This window comes from Panthera leo, chromosome D3 (assembly GCF_018350215.1).
Source record: "Panthera leo isolate Ple1 chromosome D3, P.leo_Ple1_pat1.1, whole genome shotgun sequence".
In the NCBI taxonomy this organism is placed as follows: Eukaryota; Metazoa; Chordata; class Mammalia; order Carnivora; family Felidae; genus Panthera; species Panthera leo.
Window position 1 is genome coordinate 76,335,294 of NC_056690.1, and position 18,117 is coordinate 76,353,410.

Here is an 18,117-nt window from a genome sequence, read left to right on the forward strand (position 1 = left end):
TCTACTTCTACAGGTCACACAAACCAACGTAGTACAGCACGGGAGAGGATTACACGAGGGGGTGAATACCAGGAGGTGAAGCTCAGTGGGAACCGTCCTAGGGGCTGCCCGTCACAGCCCAGCCAGATGAATTTCTCCTCTTCGCTTTGCTCTGGGTCCCAGAGGCTGACTAATGGGGAACACATCAACAGGCTCTCTGGCTTCTGTTGAGATACAGCTAGCCAGGAGCACAGGCAGGAGAGCAGAGGGAGGAGAGTGAGGTTGGGGTATTCCCCCAGCTCCCTCGCTGCAGGCTGGCTGCATCTAACTCCTGACAGGTGGCTCTAAGAAATTGTCATCTGGACTGCCCTTCGTGCACTAAATGTTTGGCCGACCAGTCTCTTAGTCCGACCTTCCTCCGAAACTTTCCCTACAGTATCGCAGGAACTTTCCCTACAGTATCGCTGAAAGGGTCACTTCCAAGAACAAAACTGAATGAATGAAATGAAATGAAATAAATGAAATGCACTGTTCCTCTGTCTCCTAATACGACTCAGGCCAGCTGGGGGCGCCCCCTTCTCGTGGTCCTCGAGGGCCCGCCTTTGGGGCCACTCAGGGCTCAGTGTCATCCCAGACAGGGCTGATTTACACTTCCCTCCACCAGGCGCGGGATGACAGTCGTTGACCTAATTCTCTAATGGCTCTCACGGGCCACCGTAGCGGACCGCCTGCTTGAACTCAGGGCGCGCGATGCCAGCGCCGCCATGTTGTCTCCGGCCACTTCCGCTTTTACCTCACCTGGTCCTGCTTTTCGGCTCCGCGCAGCACCTCCAGGTGTGCGTGGAAGCTCCCGGGCTCGCGCTCGTCGCGGAAGCCCTGCCTTTCCCGCGCTGTCTCGGAGCAATCCCGCAGACGTCTATAGAGTTCGCTCCTGCACCTAGCGATGTGCTCCTCGAGACAGTCTCCGGAGAGAGAAGATGCGAACTACACTGTAAGCACCTCTAAGGCTCCTTTACCCATCCCCAGGCCGGGAACGGGGACGGGTGGAGGGAGGGGAGGCCCAGTGTCCAATTAATTAGCGAGATGGCAAGCAGTCCAAAAATCCCCGTCCTACTTTAAACCTGCCTGAAACTGCAAACAAAACGTAGGAGTTACCGTGACGATGAAACTGTTAGCTTCAGGATTGTAACTTACCTTCTCGTTGTAAAGTTTAAGCACTTAGGTTTGTTCGTTAATTTCTGCGCTTTCCAGGCTCCTTGATGTTTGTGAACTCGTTCATAAGCACCTAATCTATAATCTCCTTCTAAAACAAGTTTTTTTTTTTTTTAAAAAAGAGCTTTTTTTTTTTTTTTTTTTAAAGAGCGAAATCATTTTAAAACCCTGCTGGATGCTTACCCTGTAAGGATGGTGAATAATGATAACTCTGCAGCTGGGGCGCTGAAGCCAGCTACATACATAAGATTCAGGACTCTATCTTCTGCCTCCCTGACGCCGGCCAGGTTCCGTTACCAGTGTGAGGCGCAGATTTTTCCATTGTAAAATGAGAATCTTCTGGAAAGGCTGTTGTGAGTTTATTGGAGATCAAGTATACAAATATGCCTCGTATGTGCTTGGCATACAGTAAGCCTCCTAAGATAGACTAGAAATGGTATTAAAAAAACATCATTAATTTCTTGTTTCACGATTCTGCACGAGTCACATCTTCAAGCCTTCAACCAAACTGCTGAAGGACCTGCCCCATTTGCACCCTCCCCCACTCAGCTCTTCCCTTGCTGAACGTCTCAGGAATTCAGTATCCCAGCGTGTCTCCGAATCTACAGACCCTTCTCACTGCCCCAGCTCTCAGCAAATGACCTGTTTTTTGCTTCAAGCTATTAAGTAGTAGCTGCCTGATAGTCCTCCCTTAACAGCCCTCAAACTTTCCTCTCCAACACCTATGCTTTCCTTCTAGTACAATCCAAGTAGTATCCTCTCTCCTGCCAACCCCTCTGCCTGTCTCCTGAAGCCTCACAGCTCTCCATTCAAGCCCTGGAGAACACTTAAAATAAAAAAACATTTTTTCTCCACTTGTCAACCTTCCATGATTTCCCTTTGCTCTCAGGATCCACCCCAGTGCCCCTATAGACTCCCCAGGCTGTGCTCTAGCCTACCATTTCTTCCTAAAAGCATAATTAACATCAGTTTAGGCTAGTTTTTTTCACTGAGTTGTCTTGAGTATGATGTGGGATTTGGAAGAGCCCTTAAGAAAGGTGAAGACAGAGTGAAATGGAGGAGTTGGGAAGCTTTCAAAGCAGAATGGTGTTCTCTCAAAGCTGTGCGGAAGAACTAACCTCTAGGTTAGTTTGCAGAGCAATCACTTTGTCCGTTTGGCAGGAGAGGCCCTAGTGAGTCTCCAGGGGTCTCTGGCCCAGCTGATGATTTCTTAGCTTGTCAGGCTTTTTATTTTTTACTATGGGAACAGGTCATGAAAGTATTTTCACCCCAAGCCACAAAATCCTGAGAAATAGCCAAGTCTTAGACAAATCCAGTCAATTTTCAAAAAGCTCTTCTGGGGGACGGGGCTCCTGGGTGTCTCAGTTGGTCGAGTGTTCGACTCTAGATTTCAGCTCAGGTCTCAATCCCCTCCTGAGTTGGTCTCAGAGTTGGTCTCCTGAGTTGGTGCAGAGCCTGCTTGGGATTCTCTCTATCCCCTCCCCTGCTCCCTCACTCGTGTGCACTGTGTGCTTTGTCAAAATAAATGAATAAACTTCAAAAAAAAAAAAAAGGGGGGGGGGCTCTTCTGGGTTCACATTTACTGAAGATGTTTGCCGTGATGACATCTTGGTGCAAGTTTTCCAGAAACTTGAACCAAAACTCTCCCTTTAGAAATACTACTTTATCGAACTCTCGAGTAAGCATTAAATTTTTGTGTTGTTCACAGAAATTTAAATAAGGAAACTGAAGGTAGGTAGGAGTCTCAAGGCTGATGGTAACTGGAAACCTCTTACAGAATTTCCGTAGACTGGCTTATTTATTATACAGTTGGCTCAGCAGAACCATTTTGTGATGAAACCACAAGATGAGTCCCACTTGGGACAGAGCAGGGACTCCCATTTGGCCTCTTGTCAACTTCTGTTGCATAGAGAGCACAAGAGCCTGATTCAGTATCATACTTCTTTGGGGACCATGAAGGAATCCCAGGGGATCTTTCTCCCACTCTGGGAGAGGGTCTGGGACCCATTAGAGCAGCTGGACGCAATCCCTTCCTGGCTGCGTCAGTGTCACTGCGCTGAGTAAGTCTGTCTCCAGCGTCGGGGGTTCTGCCTACTTTCATTCAGACAATGCAGTTCCCTTTTCCCTTCCTTCCCAGTTCCCTTCCCTCCTCCTTTAACCTTCCTCTTCTTTTCGCTGCTCTTTCCCCTCCTTCTCTGTAGGGTGGCTACCAGACAGCTTCGGCTTAGCTCCTCTCAGCCTGTGAGAGCGTGTTCTTTCTGGCCAGTAACTAGCCAGCAGAGGCGGGAGAGGCCTGCCTCGCACTGTACACGCACTTTGCAGACTTTGGTTGAACCTGGCTCTCTCTGATGGACTAAGGAAAGCAGGACACCAAATTTATTTGTAAATATGGGAAATGCTCGGCAGATTCCCAAAGACTTTCCCTTGGGTTGCGTTCTTAATGACTGCAACCAGTTCTAATTAGATGCCTTGAAGAAAAAGAAATTAGTTTTCTTTGTAACTCAGCCTGGCCCCAGTATACTTTGGGTGATCAAAAGAAATGGCTACCAGGTGCCTGGGTGGCTCAGTCGGTTAGGCGTCCAACTCTTGATTTCAGCTCAGGTCAGGATCTCACAGTTGGTGGGATCGAGCCCCAAGTCATAGATCTCTGCTGCCAGCGCAGAGGCTTTTGGGGATTCTCTCTCTGCCCCTCCCCTGCTCACGCTCTCTCTCTCTCTCTCTCAAAAATAAATAAACTGTAAAAAAAATAAATTCTGTTTTACAATTGGATCTGTTTTGTAAATGTTCTCAAAAGTGGGGAGAGATCATTTATGTACAGACCTGTATGAAACTGTGCCAAGACCCAGGCTGGCAGGACTTGCAGGATGTATGTGTTGGCCTCCATTTTTACCCCACCTCCAGAGGATTGAGAGCCAGATTTGCTCATGATCTTACCTTCCAGCCACTGCCAAACCGTCTCCATTCAGAACCTCCTTTACAGGTCCCAGCTGGCTTCTCTCAGCCTCCTGCTCCAACAGCCCCTAAGCCCCATCTTCCCTAGTCAGGCTCCTAAAGAACCAGAATCCCCAAAACTGGAGCCCCCAGCACTATCCCTGGTAAGGCTCCAGGCTAGTTCCTTCCTTACCCTCACCACCAGGCCCAGGGGCTTTATCCCCTTCGGGAGGTGATTGTTGGGAATGGGGCAATTACTAGAGTACATGTCCTTTTCTCTGTGAGAGTTCTAGGGGCATGCAAAGAAAGGTTTGATAGATTTTCAGAAAATGCTGATAAGTTTAGGGATGAGTTTGTCAGACTGGGGCTGATGTTCTCACTGACCCGGCAGGACGTCGGTGTCATTCTAGCACACTGTTGCATCCCTGGTGAAAGAGATCATGTTATGAGAAAGGCTAGAGAGTGCAGACAGTCTAGTAACTGCTTATCCTCACCACTAAGTCTGCAGGGTACGTGGTGAAGTGGTCCCAGAACAGGTCCCCTGCTGAGACTCTGGACAATATTGGCCAAACGAGAAGGAGGCGTTCTATCACTTGTTTGTCCGGAGGGATGAAAAGGTATATAATAACACTGGTAAATTATGATAAGGTTAGTGAGAGATCATTCGAGGGAAGGATGAAAACCTGGCAGTCTCTCTGAGCTGGGTAACAGACATTCAGAAAGCATGCTGACACAGACCTGTGCACCTGGAGTGCACAGAAGGAAGGGCATTGCTTGCCATGGGTTTTATTACCCTGTCTGCTCCAGGTGTTAGGAGAAAACTACAGAAGTCGGGGGCTGGTTCTTGGACTCCCCTGTCAATCTTGGTGGAGGAGGCCTTTGAGGTCTGTAATAACAGGCAGAGTCTGGTGGGGATACCCCCACGGAATGGTTCCAGGTCCAAAAACACCCATTTACAGAGCCAGTAAAATCATTCAAACCCAGTCTTCCACGTCCACCCAACACCCGTTAACCTGACAGCAAAATGTTGAGTCCACCAGCCGCGACCTGGTGTATCAGTGTAGATCCCAGGTTTCCCCCATATGACACCTCTTGTGCTCTTTGCAGGACCCCCACCTGCAGCCAGGCTGCTAGAGAAACCTACATGCCCAGTACCGTTAAATGCACCTGTCCACCAAAAGGTAGTTAGCCCTACCCCTGAGCCCTGTTCCACTTTATGTACAGTCAACCATCTGCGGTTCGGACACAGCATGAGATCCAGAAGATACGGCCCCGGTAGTGGTGTTACTCAGGTTGTTACACGGGGTCACAGGAGTCCTGGACTGCCAACACTGAAAACCACAGAGACGGTGACAGGTACTCTTTGTGGCTTCCCCCTAACCACCCATCCTTGGGTCCCTTAGAACCACCCCTACCCAGGACTCTGATGGTTAGCTAAAGGAATCATGTTCCTGGGAGTGGTAGATGGGAAGGGGATAGCAGTTCAATACCTCGATACCAACCATACTAGCGGTGATTGGACTGCGGGGTATATTGCACCCCTCCCTCGCCCCGAGGATATTTAAGTATTCTCCCATGACCCCTGGAGCACTCAGCTATCACCATGAAGAACCAGATGAGCAGTACGTCTGCTGATTGCCAGAATAGTTCCTTGCCCGGTTCCTTGATAGAAGTAGCTGGGGAGATAATTTAAAACAGCTCTGTCATATGCTGTGTCCCTGGTAGTGGCTGAAACAGGACAGGGTTTTAAACTCATACAAAAATCACTAGATTCTAAAGAAAAAAAAAAGTCCTTGGATTCTCTGGTTTCTATGGTCTCAGATCTCCAATTAACCTTGGATTATGTCCCAGCTGAACAAGGAGGAATAGGTGCTGTTGTAGATACATCTTGTTGCTTCATTAATGTTTCTTGACAGGTGGAACAGAAGGCTGACGTCATCCTCCAGCAGGCAACATGGCTACATAATTTAACAACCCCACTGCCCAAACCACCTGGGACTCCATTAAAGGGGACCTCCCAAATGTTGACTTGGTTCTTGCCTTTTCTTGGGCCTTTAGTGGCCATGTTATTGCTATCACTTTGTGGGTCCTGTGTTTTTTTAAAAAATTTTTTTTTCAATGTTTTTTTATTTATTTTTGGGACAGAGAGAGACAGAGCATGAACGGGGGAGGGGCAGAGAGAGAGGGAGACACAGAATCGGAAACAGGCTCCAGGCTCCGAGCCATCAGCCCAGAGCCTGACACGGGGCTCGAACTCACGGACCGCGAGATCGTGACCTGGCTGAAGTCGGACGCTTAACCGACTGCGCCACCCAGGCGCCCCTTTGGGTCCTGTGTTTTTAATCTCCTGGTAGACTGTGTCTTCTAGGCTTCAACAATTCGAAGTCAAGCTAAGGGTGGTGGAAGGGTTCCAACCTGCACCAGTAGAGGGGGATCCCAGTCCTTATAAATCATTAGAACAGTCAGCTAGACACTTCCAGGGCAGGAGAGGGACAAGCGCCCCCACTCAGCAGGAAGCAGTTTCTGAAGATGAGACCTTTGGTCCCTTCTCCATAGGAATAAGGACAGTCACAATACTTGGAGTGGGGATTAAGATGGAGGAAGTCCCCTCAACCCTGACTGCTAAATCCAGGGCTCCTTGGCTGCCTCCAGGAGGAGGAAAAAAAACAAAAACCAAAAAACTAAAACTCTGTGCCTCTTGAGTAGTACATCTTGCAGGAATGGCCGAGGGCAGATGCTTACTGCAAAGACTGAGCCAAACCAGTCAGTGCCACGATGGACCCCAGTGCTGACTTTCTCCCTTATTATAATAAAAATCCTGCCCAAGGGTAGAGCTTCAACATGCTGATTAGACATGTAATGCACAAAGAAGCAGGACCTTTAAGGAAACCAGAGCTGAAAATTCCCCACCTCTCTGTGTGCAGATGTCACCCTTTTCCCACCGAAGTCTCTTTAAAAGCTCTCCTGGACCTGTCTTCAGGGAGCTAGCCGGAGAGCTCTTTCCTCTGTGCTGTCTCCCTTGTGCTGGAGCATCAGCCCCAGTAAAACCTTGCTTGGAACTCCCGATTGGGATTGGCTTCTGGTCAATTTCTATTGTTTATTAAGCCCAAGGGCCTTTGGTATCAGGCCTCTGGTTTTACCGGTCGATTCTCAGCACCTGGGAGAATTGATTGCTGATGAGAATTGCTTAAGAACCCTCCCAGGTTGGCTTCACAAGTCAGATCCAGTATCTTTCATCCTATGGTGAAAAAGAAACAAGGAGGCATTCCAGGGCTATGACAGCACTTCCAGAATGGCTGCTGTTGTTTAATAGCGTCAGAGGCCAAAGGAGCATTGACCACTCCCAGCTGGAGATGATAAACAAGTTACCTGGAGTGAGTGACTGATATCCTGTATTTGGCAGGCACACCGTGGGTTTTTAACCAGAAAGCATGGTCAGAGGTTTGGATATCTCTCCGTGTTAGATCCTCTTCCTCTCATATTTATTGTAAACAGCTGTATTCTAATTTTGTTCAAGTTTTGGGGCCAAATTTCTAATGATTGAATAACCATGAGAGTTATTTCTTCCTAAACATCTTGTTTACTGAGATCATCTTAGCTGATGATTGGACAGCATAGAGGCAAATCTACACTGGTCTTTGATAAATATAGGTTTTAAATATACAAGCCATATTTATTTAGCTTCAAATTATTTTATATGCTCTATATACCTGTCTTTTAATCTGAAACATTCTTTTAAATTCTGTTAGAGCTTTTACTTATTTGACGTGTCCTAAAGATGTTACTCAGACTCTTCTGAGGGCAAAGACAATGTTTACATTTTCCACATTTTTTATGGATGAATAATATTCCATTGTGTATATGTATTTATACAGGTATGTAAACACACACAATACACCACAACTTGTTTATCCATCCATCAACGGACACTTAGATTCTCTCTCCGTCTTGGCTATTGTGAATAATGCTGTTGTGAACATGCCAGCGTGGATATCTCTTCAACATAGTGCATTTTGTCTTCTTCAGATGTGTACTCAGAAATGGGATTGCTGGATCATATGGTAGTTCTACTTTTAATATTTTTTTTTTAACGTTTATTTATTTATTTTTTGAGACAGAGAGAGACAGAGCATGAACGGGGGAGGGTCAGAGAGTGGGAGACACAGAATCTGAAACAGGCTCCAGGCTCTGAGCTGTCAGCACAGAGCCCGACGCGGGGCTCGAACTCACGGACCGTGAGATCATGACCTGAGCCGAAGTCAGACGCCCAACTGACTGAGCCACCCAGGCGCCCCTTAATATTTTGAGTCAGACGCTCAACCGACTGAGTCACCCAGGTGCCCCTCCTTTTACTGTTTTTAGTTTGGAGTTTATTTTGCCCGATACAAACATAGCTACTCCTTTTTTGGGGTGTTTTGTTTTGGTTACTATTTTCTTGAAATACTGTTTTTTATCCCTGCACTTCCAGTCTGTGCATATCTTTAAGGTTAAGGTGAGTCTCTTGTAGGCAACATATTATTGGGTCTTGTTTTCTGTTTTTGTTTTTTAAATCGATTCAGCCATCTATGTCTTTTATTTGGAAAATTTAATCCATTTACATTAAGGTAATTATTGACAAGTAAAGACTATTGCCATTTTGTTCATTGTTTTCTGACTGTTTTATAGATCCATTGTTCTTTGTTTCTTATCCTCTGTCTTTTTGTGTTTGATGTCTTTTGGTATCAGTAAGCTTTGACTTCTTTATCGTGTTCTTTTGTGTAATTACTACAGGTTCTTTCCTTGAGGTTACCTTGAGGCTTAAATAAATTATCTTAAAACTATAACACCCTTTGTAAAAAAAAAATTTCTTTTAACATTTATGTATTTTTGAGACCGAGAGAGACAGAGCATGAATGGGGAGGGGCACAGAGAGAGGGAGACACAGAATCTGAAACAGGCTCCAGGCTCCGAGCTGTCAGCACAGAGCCCGACGCGGGGCTCGAACTCACGGACCGTGAGATCATGACCTGAGCCGAAGTCGGACGCTTAACCGACCAAGCCACCCAAGCACCCCTATAACACCCTTTTTTTAAGTTGAAAAGGACTTCAACAGCATTCCTAAACTTTAAACTTTTACTTCTCCTCCCCCTCACTATTAAAGTTAGGATGCTAAGGTTCACACATTTTTTGATATTGTGTAGTCAGTAACAGATTATTGTAGTTAAGGATATTAACTATGTTTGTTTTTTAACTAACATTTTTTTATGTTTATTAATTTTTGAAAGACGGAGAGAGACAGGGCACAAGCAGGGGTGGGGCGGAGAGAGAGGGGGACACAGAATCTGAAGCAGGATCCAGGCTTTGAGCTGTCAGCACAGAGCCCAATGCAGGGCTTGAACTCACGAACCGCGAGATCATGACCTGAGCTGAAGTCGGATGCTCAACTGACTGAGCCACCCAGGCACCCCTGTTTTTTAACTTTTAATCTAGAGTTGTAAGTGAATTACATACCACATTACCATATTATAGAATCTAACTTTGACTATATATATTTACCAATACCATAAGTTTTATGTAACTAATTTTTATTAGTGCCCTTTTACTTCTACTCAAAGAACTCCCTTTAATAGTTCTTGTAACACAGGTACAGTGGTGGATGAACTTCCTCAGCTTTTGTTAAGGAGAGTCATTATCTTTCCTTCATTTCTGAAGGAAAGCTTTGCTGGGTATAAAATTCTTGGTTTACAGATTTTTTTTTTCTTTCAACATTTTTTAGTATATCAAACCATTCTTTCCTAGCCTGAAAAGTTTCTGTTGATAAATCCACCAATAGTCTTATGGAGGTTTTCTTATATGAAACTTCCATGTTTTCCTGGTGCCTTCAGAATTCTTTTTGTGTCTTTGACTTTTGATAGTTATAATGTGTTTTGGGGTAGCCCTATTCATGTTCAGTTTATTTGGGATTCTTTGGACCTCATGGATCTGGATGTCCATTTCTCTTCTGAAGTTTGGAAAGTTTTTAGCTATTATTGCTTTAAATATGTTTTCTGTCCCTTTCTTTTTCTCTTCTGGCATTTCAGTAATGCAGATATTGTTTCTTTTGATTATATTCTATAAGTACCGTAGGCTTTCTTCACTTTTTTTCATTCTTTTTTCCTTTCGCTCCTCTGATTTCAGATGTCATATTTTCTTTTTTTTTTAATGTTTATTTATTTTTGAGAGAGACAGAGAGAGAGAGGGAGAGAGAGACAGAGCATGAGCAGGGGAGGGGAAGAGAGAGAGGGAGACACAGAATCCAAAGCAGGCTCCAGGCTTCACGCTGTCAGCACAGAGCCTGACATGGGACTCAAACCCATGAACTGTGAGATCATAACCTGAGCTGAAGTCGAACGCTCAACCAACTGAGCCACCCAGGCGCCCCTAGATGTCATATTTTCTAAATCAGTGATTGTTTTGCATTTCATTAGGTTGAGTCTACTTTTGAAGCTCTCTGTTGAATTTGTCAGTCATTGCATTTTTCAGCTCTAGGATTTATGTTGTTGTGGGGTGTGTGTGTGTGTGTGTGTGTGTGTGTGTGTGTGTGTGTTTCTCTTTATTGAACTTCATGCATTGTTTTCCTAATTATGTTTAGTTCTATGTATGTTCTTTCTGTATGTTCTTTTAGCTCACTGAACTTTAAGAGGACTATCCTGAATTATTTGACAGCTTATAGATTTCCATTTCTTTAGGATCAATCATCAGAGCTTTATTAGTTTCCTTTGGTGGTGTCATGTTTACCTGATATTTTATCATCCTTGATTCCTTATATTGGTATCTGTGCATTTGAGTGAGCAGTTTCCTCTTTTAGACTTTTAGACTTTTAGACTCACTTTGGCAGAGACCAGTCAGCTCAGTGTGGGTTATTGGACATGTCTGCTGATAACATCCTTGGGCAGAGGTGACCTGCTGTGGAGGCCACTGCCCAGGTTTGAGGCTAGGGGGGTGCAGATACTGCTGCCTGAGAACTCTTAGGACTGCTGGCTTGGTTCCCTGCCCAAGTGAGGCTATAGAATAGGCTCTGCATTTGCCTGGGTTCTCTGGTCAGGCTTACTAGACGGTCAGGACTGAGTACTATACTCAGCAATAGATGGCACTCTGAATATTCTTCCCTGGTGGGGCAGCAGGATGGGCCCCAGGAGCTGTGCAGCTCATTGTTTGTGAACCTGAATCAGGCAAGACTGTGCACTGAATTCCCTGGCCAGAAGGGGCCACTGGTTTTGCTCTGCAGAAGGGGGAAGCCACAGGCTGTGCTCTCTGTTCAAGAGCCGCTGTAAGCAGGGCTGTTGGATGGACTGTGCGAGTTCCTGTGTGCAATGGTTAGGTTCTCTGATTGAGTGGGCTGAAGGCTGTATTCAGCAATGGGCAGGTCTATGACTTCTGCCCAGGCTAGTTTCAAGCAGCCTCATAGGTGAACCAGATCAGGCTTTCTGATCTGGAAGGACTGGGAGTTACAGTAAGCCATGTGCCAGGCTGTGACTCACCTCTGCCTGTGTGGGGCAGGCCCGTTCACAGGGCTTACAAAGCTCTTTGTTTGAGGACCCTACCATCAGGCAAACCTGTATCCTGCTGAGTTCCCTCATCAGACTGTGCTATTGGCTTGGCTCTGCACAGGCAAAACTGCTGGTTGGAACTGCTCCGTGGGTGCTGCAGGTAGGAATTTGGTTTAGCAAGATTTGAATGCTGGTTGTTGGTGTCGTTCCCCATTTTCTATTGCAATCAGGTCTCCAGTAGTTGAGCCCTCTAGATTCCTCCACAATCCCTGGGGGTTAGTCCAACTAGAGGCTCCCAAGAGACAACCCACAATGCTGGGGAAGCTGGATGTCCACCCTGGGCTCTCTCTTTCCACTGGAGGAACTATAGGCTCCGGGAGACCTTTCAGCACATTGCTGTGTCAGCCTTGGGGAGAGGCAATGAGGTCAATGTATAACTGTTCCTTTTACCCTTCTATTGAGGTCTTTTTTGGTTTCTATGATGCAAGGGGTGCTTCAGCCTATGTTCTAGGATTCTCTCAGTGGTGTCTTGTTTATGATTAGTTGTCGAACTCCTGGTGAGGAGGAGTAGAGTCAGGAACAGACTATGTTGGCATCTTGGTGACATCACTCCTGTGTATCTTCTTTGTTGAAGTGCCTGTTCAGATCTTTTGCCTGTATGGATCTAAGTTTTGTGGGAGGTTTTATTTGTTTAGGGTTTTTTTTGCATATGAATATCCAAATGTTCCAGCATCACCTTTTGACAAGTCTGTTCTTTCTCCATTGTCTTTGTACCTTTGTAAAAAATTGATCGTCCATATATGTGTGTGGGTTTATTTCTGGACTTTTAATTTTGTTCCATTGATCTGTTTGCTGCCTTTAGGCTGATACCAGCCTTTAGGCTGTTCTGATTATAATAGCTTTATAGTAATTCTTGTGATCAAGTAGCATTAGCCTTCCAACTTTATTTTTCTTTCTTATTTTGGTTATTTTAGGTTCTTTGCATTTCCATTTGAATTTTAGCTTGTCAACTGAATTGAAATTGAATCAGCTTGGCAATTTTCATCAAAAAATCTTGTGGGATTTTGATTGGGATTGCATTAATTCTACAGATCAGTTCATCCTCTTTCCCTCCATTGTTTTTTGGGTTTTTTTTTGTTTTGTTTTGTTTTTTACAGAAAAGGCTACTGTGCAGCCTTTTCTGCATTTGGCTCTTCTCACTTCCTAGTGAATCATGGTGATCTTCTCCCTCAGTCTCCATTTTAGTTTTATTGTGTTCTGTTGTCTGGATGTATTTGTTAAATTCTTTTGGTCCCTTATGATGGATTTCTTGCTCATCTCCAATGTTTTGCTCTTATAAATAGTGCTGCAGTACAATAATTATACATGGTTTTTTTTTCCCCCCCTCTGTGGGCAAATAGAACTGCAAGATAAATTTGAGAATTGTGATTGCTAAATCAAAGTGTATGTGCCTTTGAAATTTTAATGGATTTTGTTGAGTTGCCCTCCCTAGAGTTTCATCAATTTATATTCCTGCTAATAATAAGTTAGAAAGCCTGTTTTCCCATGGTCTCAACAGTGTTACCAGACCTTTCCTTTTTTGTCAGGTTGATAGGTGTGGATGGTCTATCAAACTCATTTTGGTTTGCATTTCTTTAGTACAGGTAAGTTCATTTTTTTATTTTTTAAGTAAGCTCTGTGCCCAATATAGGGCTTGAGCTCATGACCATGAGGTCAAGAGTCACATTCTCTACCAACTGAGCCAGCCAGGTGCCCCTGACAGGTCTTTTTTAAGAGCTATTTGTATTTCTTCTTTTTGTGATTTTTTTTTTTAATCCATGTACTTTGCCCATTTTTTTTTTTCTGTTGGACTGTCAGAATCTTTCAGTTCCAAGGAAGTCTTTGTGTATTAGAGAGATTAGCCCTTTGTGTGATATGAGTTGTAAATATTTTTCCCACTTTGCCGTTGACTTTGCTTATACCATTTTTTTTTCTTCTATAAAGAAGGCTTTCCTCCTTATGCATTTGAACTCATTAGCCTCTCCTTAGAGGCTTGGATTTTTAATTTTAATTAGAAAGTCTTTCTCTACTCTTAGTCTCTAGTTGAATTTTCTCATGTTTTTCTTTAAAAAAAATTTTTTTTTTTACTGTTTATTTTTGGGAGAGAAAGAGCACGAGCAGGGGAGGGGCAGAGAGAGGGGGACACAGAATCTGAAGCAGGCTCCAGGCTCTGGGCTGTCAGCACAGAGCACGACGCAAGCTCGAACTCACGAACCACAAGATCATGACCTGAGCTAAAGTTGGCTGCTTAACCGACTGAGCCACCTAGGTGCCCCCTCATGTTTTTCTTGTAGTACCCTTATGAGTTGTTTTTTTATTTTTACAGTTATATCTTGTATATGGACTTTAGTCTACTAAAATGTGTGGTATCCAGTTTGTTTTCTTGTTGTTCCAACACCCTTAATTTAAAAACCTGTGAGGTGCCTCGGTTGGTTGAACATCTGACTCTTGGTTTTGATCCGACTCTGGTCATCATCCCAGGGTCGTGGGACCGAGCCGCACGGCGGGCTCTGTGCTGAGCATGCAGCCTGCTTGGGATTCTCTCTCTCTCATCCTCTCAATCTCTGTCTCATCTCCTGCCCCTTTCCCCTGCTCATATGTTCTCTGGACCTCTCTAAAAGAAAATGAAATGAAATAAAATGAAAAGAAATAAAAGGAAATGAAAAATGAAATGGAATGTGAGGTGAGAGGTAAGCCTGTCTTTACCCTACTGATCTCTGATGCCATCTTGATGTATGGTTAGTTTCTGTGTGTTTGAGTCCATTTCTGGGTTTTCTGTTCTGTCCCATGGATTGTGTAATTATGCATCAGAATAACACTTTAAATTACTTTTTAAATTATGATTTGTTATCTGATAGCAGTAGTCTGTCCTCGTTGTCTCTTTCAGTTTTCTGGCTCTCACTAATTTTTCCATACACACTTAAAATCAGCCTATTAAAGAAAACTTGTCATTTTCATGGGGATGATATGCCATGTATAAGTTAGAGAGAATCAACTCTTTATGGTGTTATGTCTTAGACAAGAACATGACATGCCTTTCACTTGCTCAGTTCTTCTGAATACACTGGTGTTTTGACATTGTTCATTTTAGGTCTTACTTCTAAAGTTTATTCCCAAGTATTTTGTCTTTTTAATAGCAATCACAAAAATGATCTTTTCCCTATTACGTCTTCTATTAGTTGTTTGTAAAAATGGAAGTTACCTTTGTATTTTGTTTGTACTATCTTGTTGAATTATCATAGTTGTTTTTTTTAGTTGAATCTCTTGGATTTTCCAAGAATACCACCATACCCCCTTCAAAAATGATAGATTTGTTTCCTTCCTTGAAAATTTTATCTCTATTTGGTTTTGGAGGTTTTCTCTTTCTTTCTTTCTTTCTTTCTTTCTTTTTTTTTTTTTTTTTTTTGTCTAATTGTTTTCAAATTATTTTCCCTCTCTTTTCCTTGGGTTTGCTGTTCTTTCATGGATTGTATCATTTGGAATTGCTTCCAGCCACAAATAACAGGAAACCTAACACAGTTTACACAAATAAGGCTTTATTTTTCTCACACAGAAGTAGTCTGGAGGTAGGAAGTCAGTAGTTCAGCCATATCAGTAACCTGATATTTTTCTCTGCCCTCTTAACATGTTGGCTTGTTGCCTCGTGATCACAACATGGCTGCCAGAGCTCTGGGCATCTTAATCATATTCAAAGTAGGAAGAAGTGAGGTGAGAGACAAGTAAAATGAATCTTCTGTCACACTCTCCTTTTGTCTCATTGACTAGAAGTAGGTTGCATAGCTATTCTTAGCTACAAGGGAGTTTGGGAAAGCGGGTATTTACACTTCCAGTCTCTGTAGTGGAGGTAGGCAAGGAAGAAGGAGGTTAGGAATGGGCAGTGAGTTATCTACTCATATTTATTGGAGATATTATTTCTTCTTTGTATGCAAGAGTAAAGGAAGATCTTTGTACTGATCCCAAAGAAATTATATCATCTTGAAGGCTAAGGTGGTTTTGCTTTGTTGTTGTTGTTTGTATAAAGAGAAAATCAGGTTTTCCAGTAATTCATGTAACATAAATTTAACCATTTTAAAGTGTACAACTCAGTGGCATTAACACATTCATAACGTTGTGGAACCATCATGTCTATCTAATTCCAAACATTTTTATCTCCCCCTTTACCCCCCCCCCCAAAAAAAAAAAAACGAATACGCATTGTGATGGTTAATTTTATGTGTCAACTTGGGTAGGCTATAGTGCCAGTTGTTTGGTCAAATACAAATCCAGGTGCTGCTATGAAGATATTATTAACATTTGAATCAAAAGACTTCGAGTAAAGCAGGTTACCCTCCATAATGTGGATGGGTCTCATCCAATGAGTAGAAGGCCTTAAGAGAAAAGGCCGAAGTTCCCCAAAGAAGAAGGAATTTGGCCTCCACACTGCACCATAAAATTTCTGCCTCAGTTTTCATCATTTAGACTCAAAAATGCAACATCCACCCCTGTTGGAATTTCAGCCTGTCGGCCTGCTGCCTTGCACATTTCAAACTTGGCAGTTCCTTAAAATCAGCCAGTCAGTTTCTTCCCCACCCTAGCTCTTCTCCCCTCCATATACATATACATACATACATACATACATACATACATACATACATACATCCTTCCTTTGGATACTGTTTCTCCCCTGGGGAACCCTGACTAATACACCCATTAAATTCAATCCCTATTTCTGTTGTGTGCTGGTGTCAGCCTGTCAATAACCAATGTCATGGTTGGACCCACCCTTGTTCTTATTATCATTGCAAGATGCCCATCAGGAACCTGAAAAAATAAGTTTATTACCTACAGGACCTAGAAATGACACAGCATGCCTGGGGCTACACTGCAAGGGGTTCTGCTTTTATTGGGGGTGGGGAGTGGAGTCTGTGGTTTCATAGGCTCACTCTATTGGCAAACTTAAAACAGAAGAGCATGAAGTCAAAGTGTGGAAAGAGAAAAGGCAAGTGGCCCAAATGGTCAGTTATCAAAATCAACCACGATCTCTAAAACAAAGGAGCCTAAGCAGGAGTAGACAGCCTAGCTTTTTATTTAGTTGTTGCCGGCCATGTGTTTTTTCGAGATCCCCTTTTGAAGTGGATGCCTGGGCAATCAAGGCTCAAGTCAGGCACTTGCATTACAGACAACAACAACAACAAAACTGTCAGGGCTTATACTACAATTCCCTTTTACGCATAACCCCTAACAACCACATATCAGCTGTCTCCATATATTTAACTATTCTGGGTATTTCATATAAATAGAATGATAAATATGTAAACTTGAACCTGGCATCTTTCATTTAGCGTAATGTGTTGGAGGTTTTCCCCCCATGCGGCATATGTAGTAGCACTCCATTCTTTTTTATTTTTACTTAGTTTTTTAAAAATGCTTATTTATTTTGAGAGAGAGAGAGTGTGTGAGTGTGTGTGTGTGTGTGTGTGTGTGTGTGCACACATGCATAAATGAGGTGTGGGGGAAGGGGGACAGAGACAGAGAGAGAATCCCAAGGCTCTGTCCTGTCAGTGCAGAGCCCAGTGCAGGGCTCGATCTCCCAACCCTGGGATCATGACCTGAGCCGAAATCAAGAGTCAGACACTCGACCGACTGAGCCACCCAGGTGCCCCAATTCTGCCTATTTTTAAATTGGATTCTTGTTTTTGTTGTTATTGAGTTGTATGAATTCTTTATATATTTTTGATATTAACCTCTTATCAGATACATAATTTGCAAATATCTTTTATTCAGTAGGTTGCCTTTTTGTTTTGCTGATGATTTTCTTTACTGTGCAAAAGCTTTTTAGTTTGATATAGTACTGATGGTTTATTTTGGCTTTCGTTTCCCTTGCCTGAGGAGACATACCCAGAAAAATGTTGCTAAGGACAGTGTCCCAGAGTTTACTGCCTATGTTTTCTTTTAGGAGCTTTATAGTTTCAGGTCTTACAGTTAGGTCTTTATTCCATTTTGAAGTTTTTAAAATTAGTTTCTTAATTTAAGTATAATTAACATACAGTTATATTAATTTCAGGTGTATAATACAGTGATTCAGCAATTCTGTACTCAGTGCTCATCACTGTAAGTGAACTCTTAATCTTCACCTATTTTACCCATCTAACTCACCTACCTCCCCTGTTCTCTATATTTACATTTTTTTGGTTTGTCTCTTTGTTCTTCACTTTGTTTCTTCAATTCCACATGAGTGAAATCATATGGTATTTGTCTTTCTCGGACTTATTTCACTTAGCATTATACCCTCTAGTTCCATCCATGTTATTGCAAATGGCAATTCTTTTTTATGGCTGAGTAATATTCGTGTGTGTGTGTGTGTGTGTGTGTGTGTGTGTATCCTGCAACCTTATTGAATTCATTTATCAGTTTTAGTAGTTTTTTGGTGGAGTCTTTAGGGCTTTCTATATGTAGTATCATGTCATTT

General features: G+C 43.3%; 1 protein-coding gene across 3 annotated transcripts in view; it reads left to right on the forward strand.

Annotated features, from left to right (window-relative positions):
- The first annotated feature begins 705 nt into the window (after positions 1-705).
- Positions 706-18,117, forward strand: part of LOC122204281 — a 47,890-nt gene continuing 30,478 nt past the window's right edge. For all 3 annotated transcript variants that reach the window (XR_006195585.1, XM_042911791.1, XM_042911789.1), the window contains exon 1: positions 706-970. Coding sequence is in view for 2 of the 3 variants with exons in the window: in XM_042911791.1 (XP_042767725.1) it covers positions 730-970 (241 nt within the window). In the remaining variant the exon portion in view is untranslated. The remainder of the gene's footprint in view (positions 971-18,117) is intronic.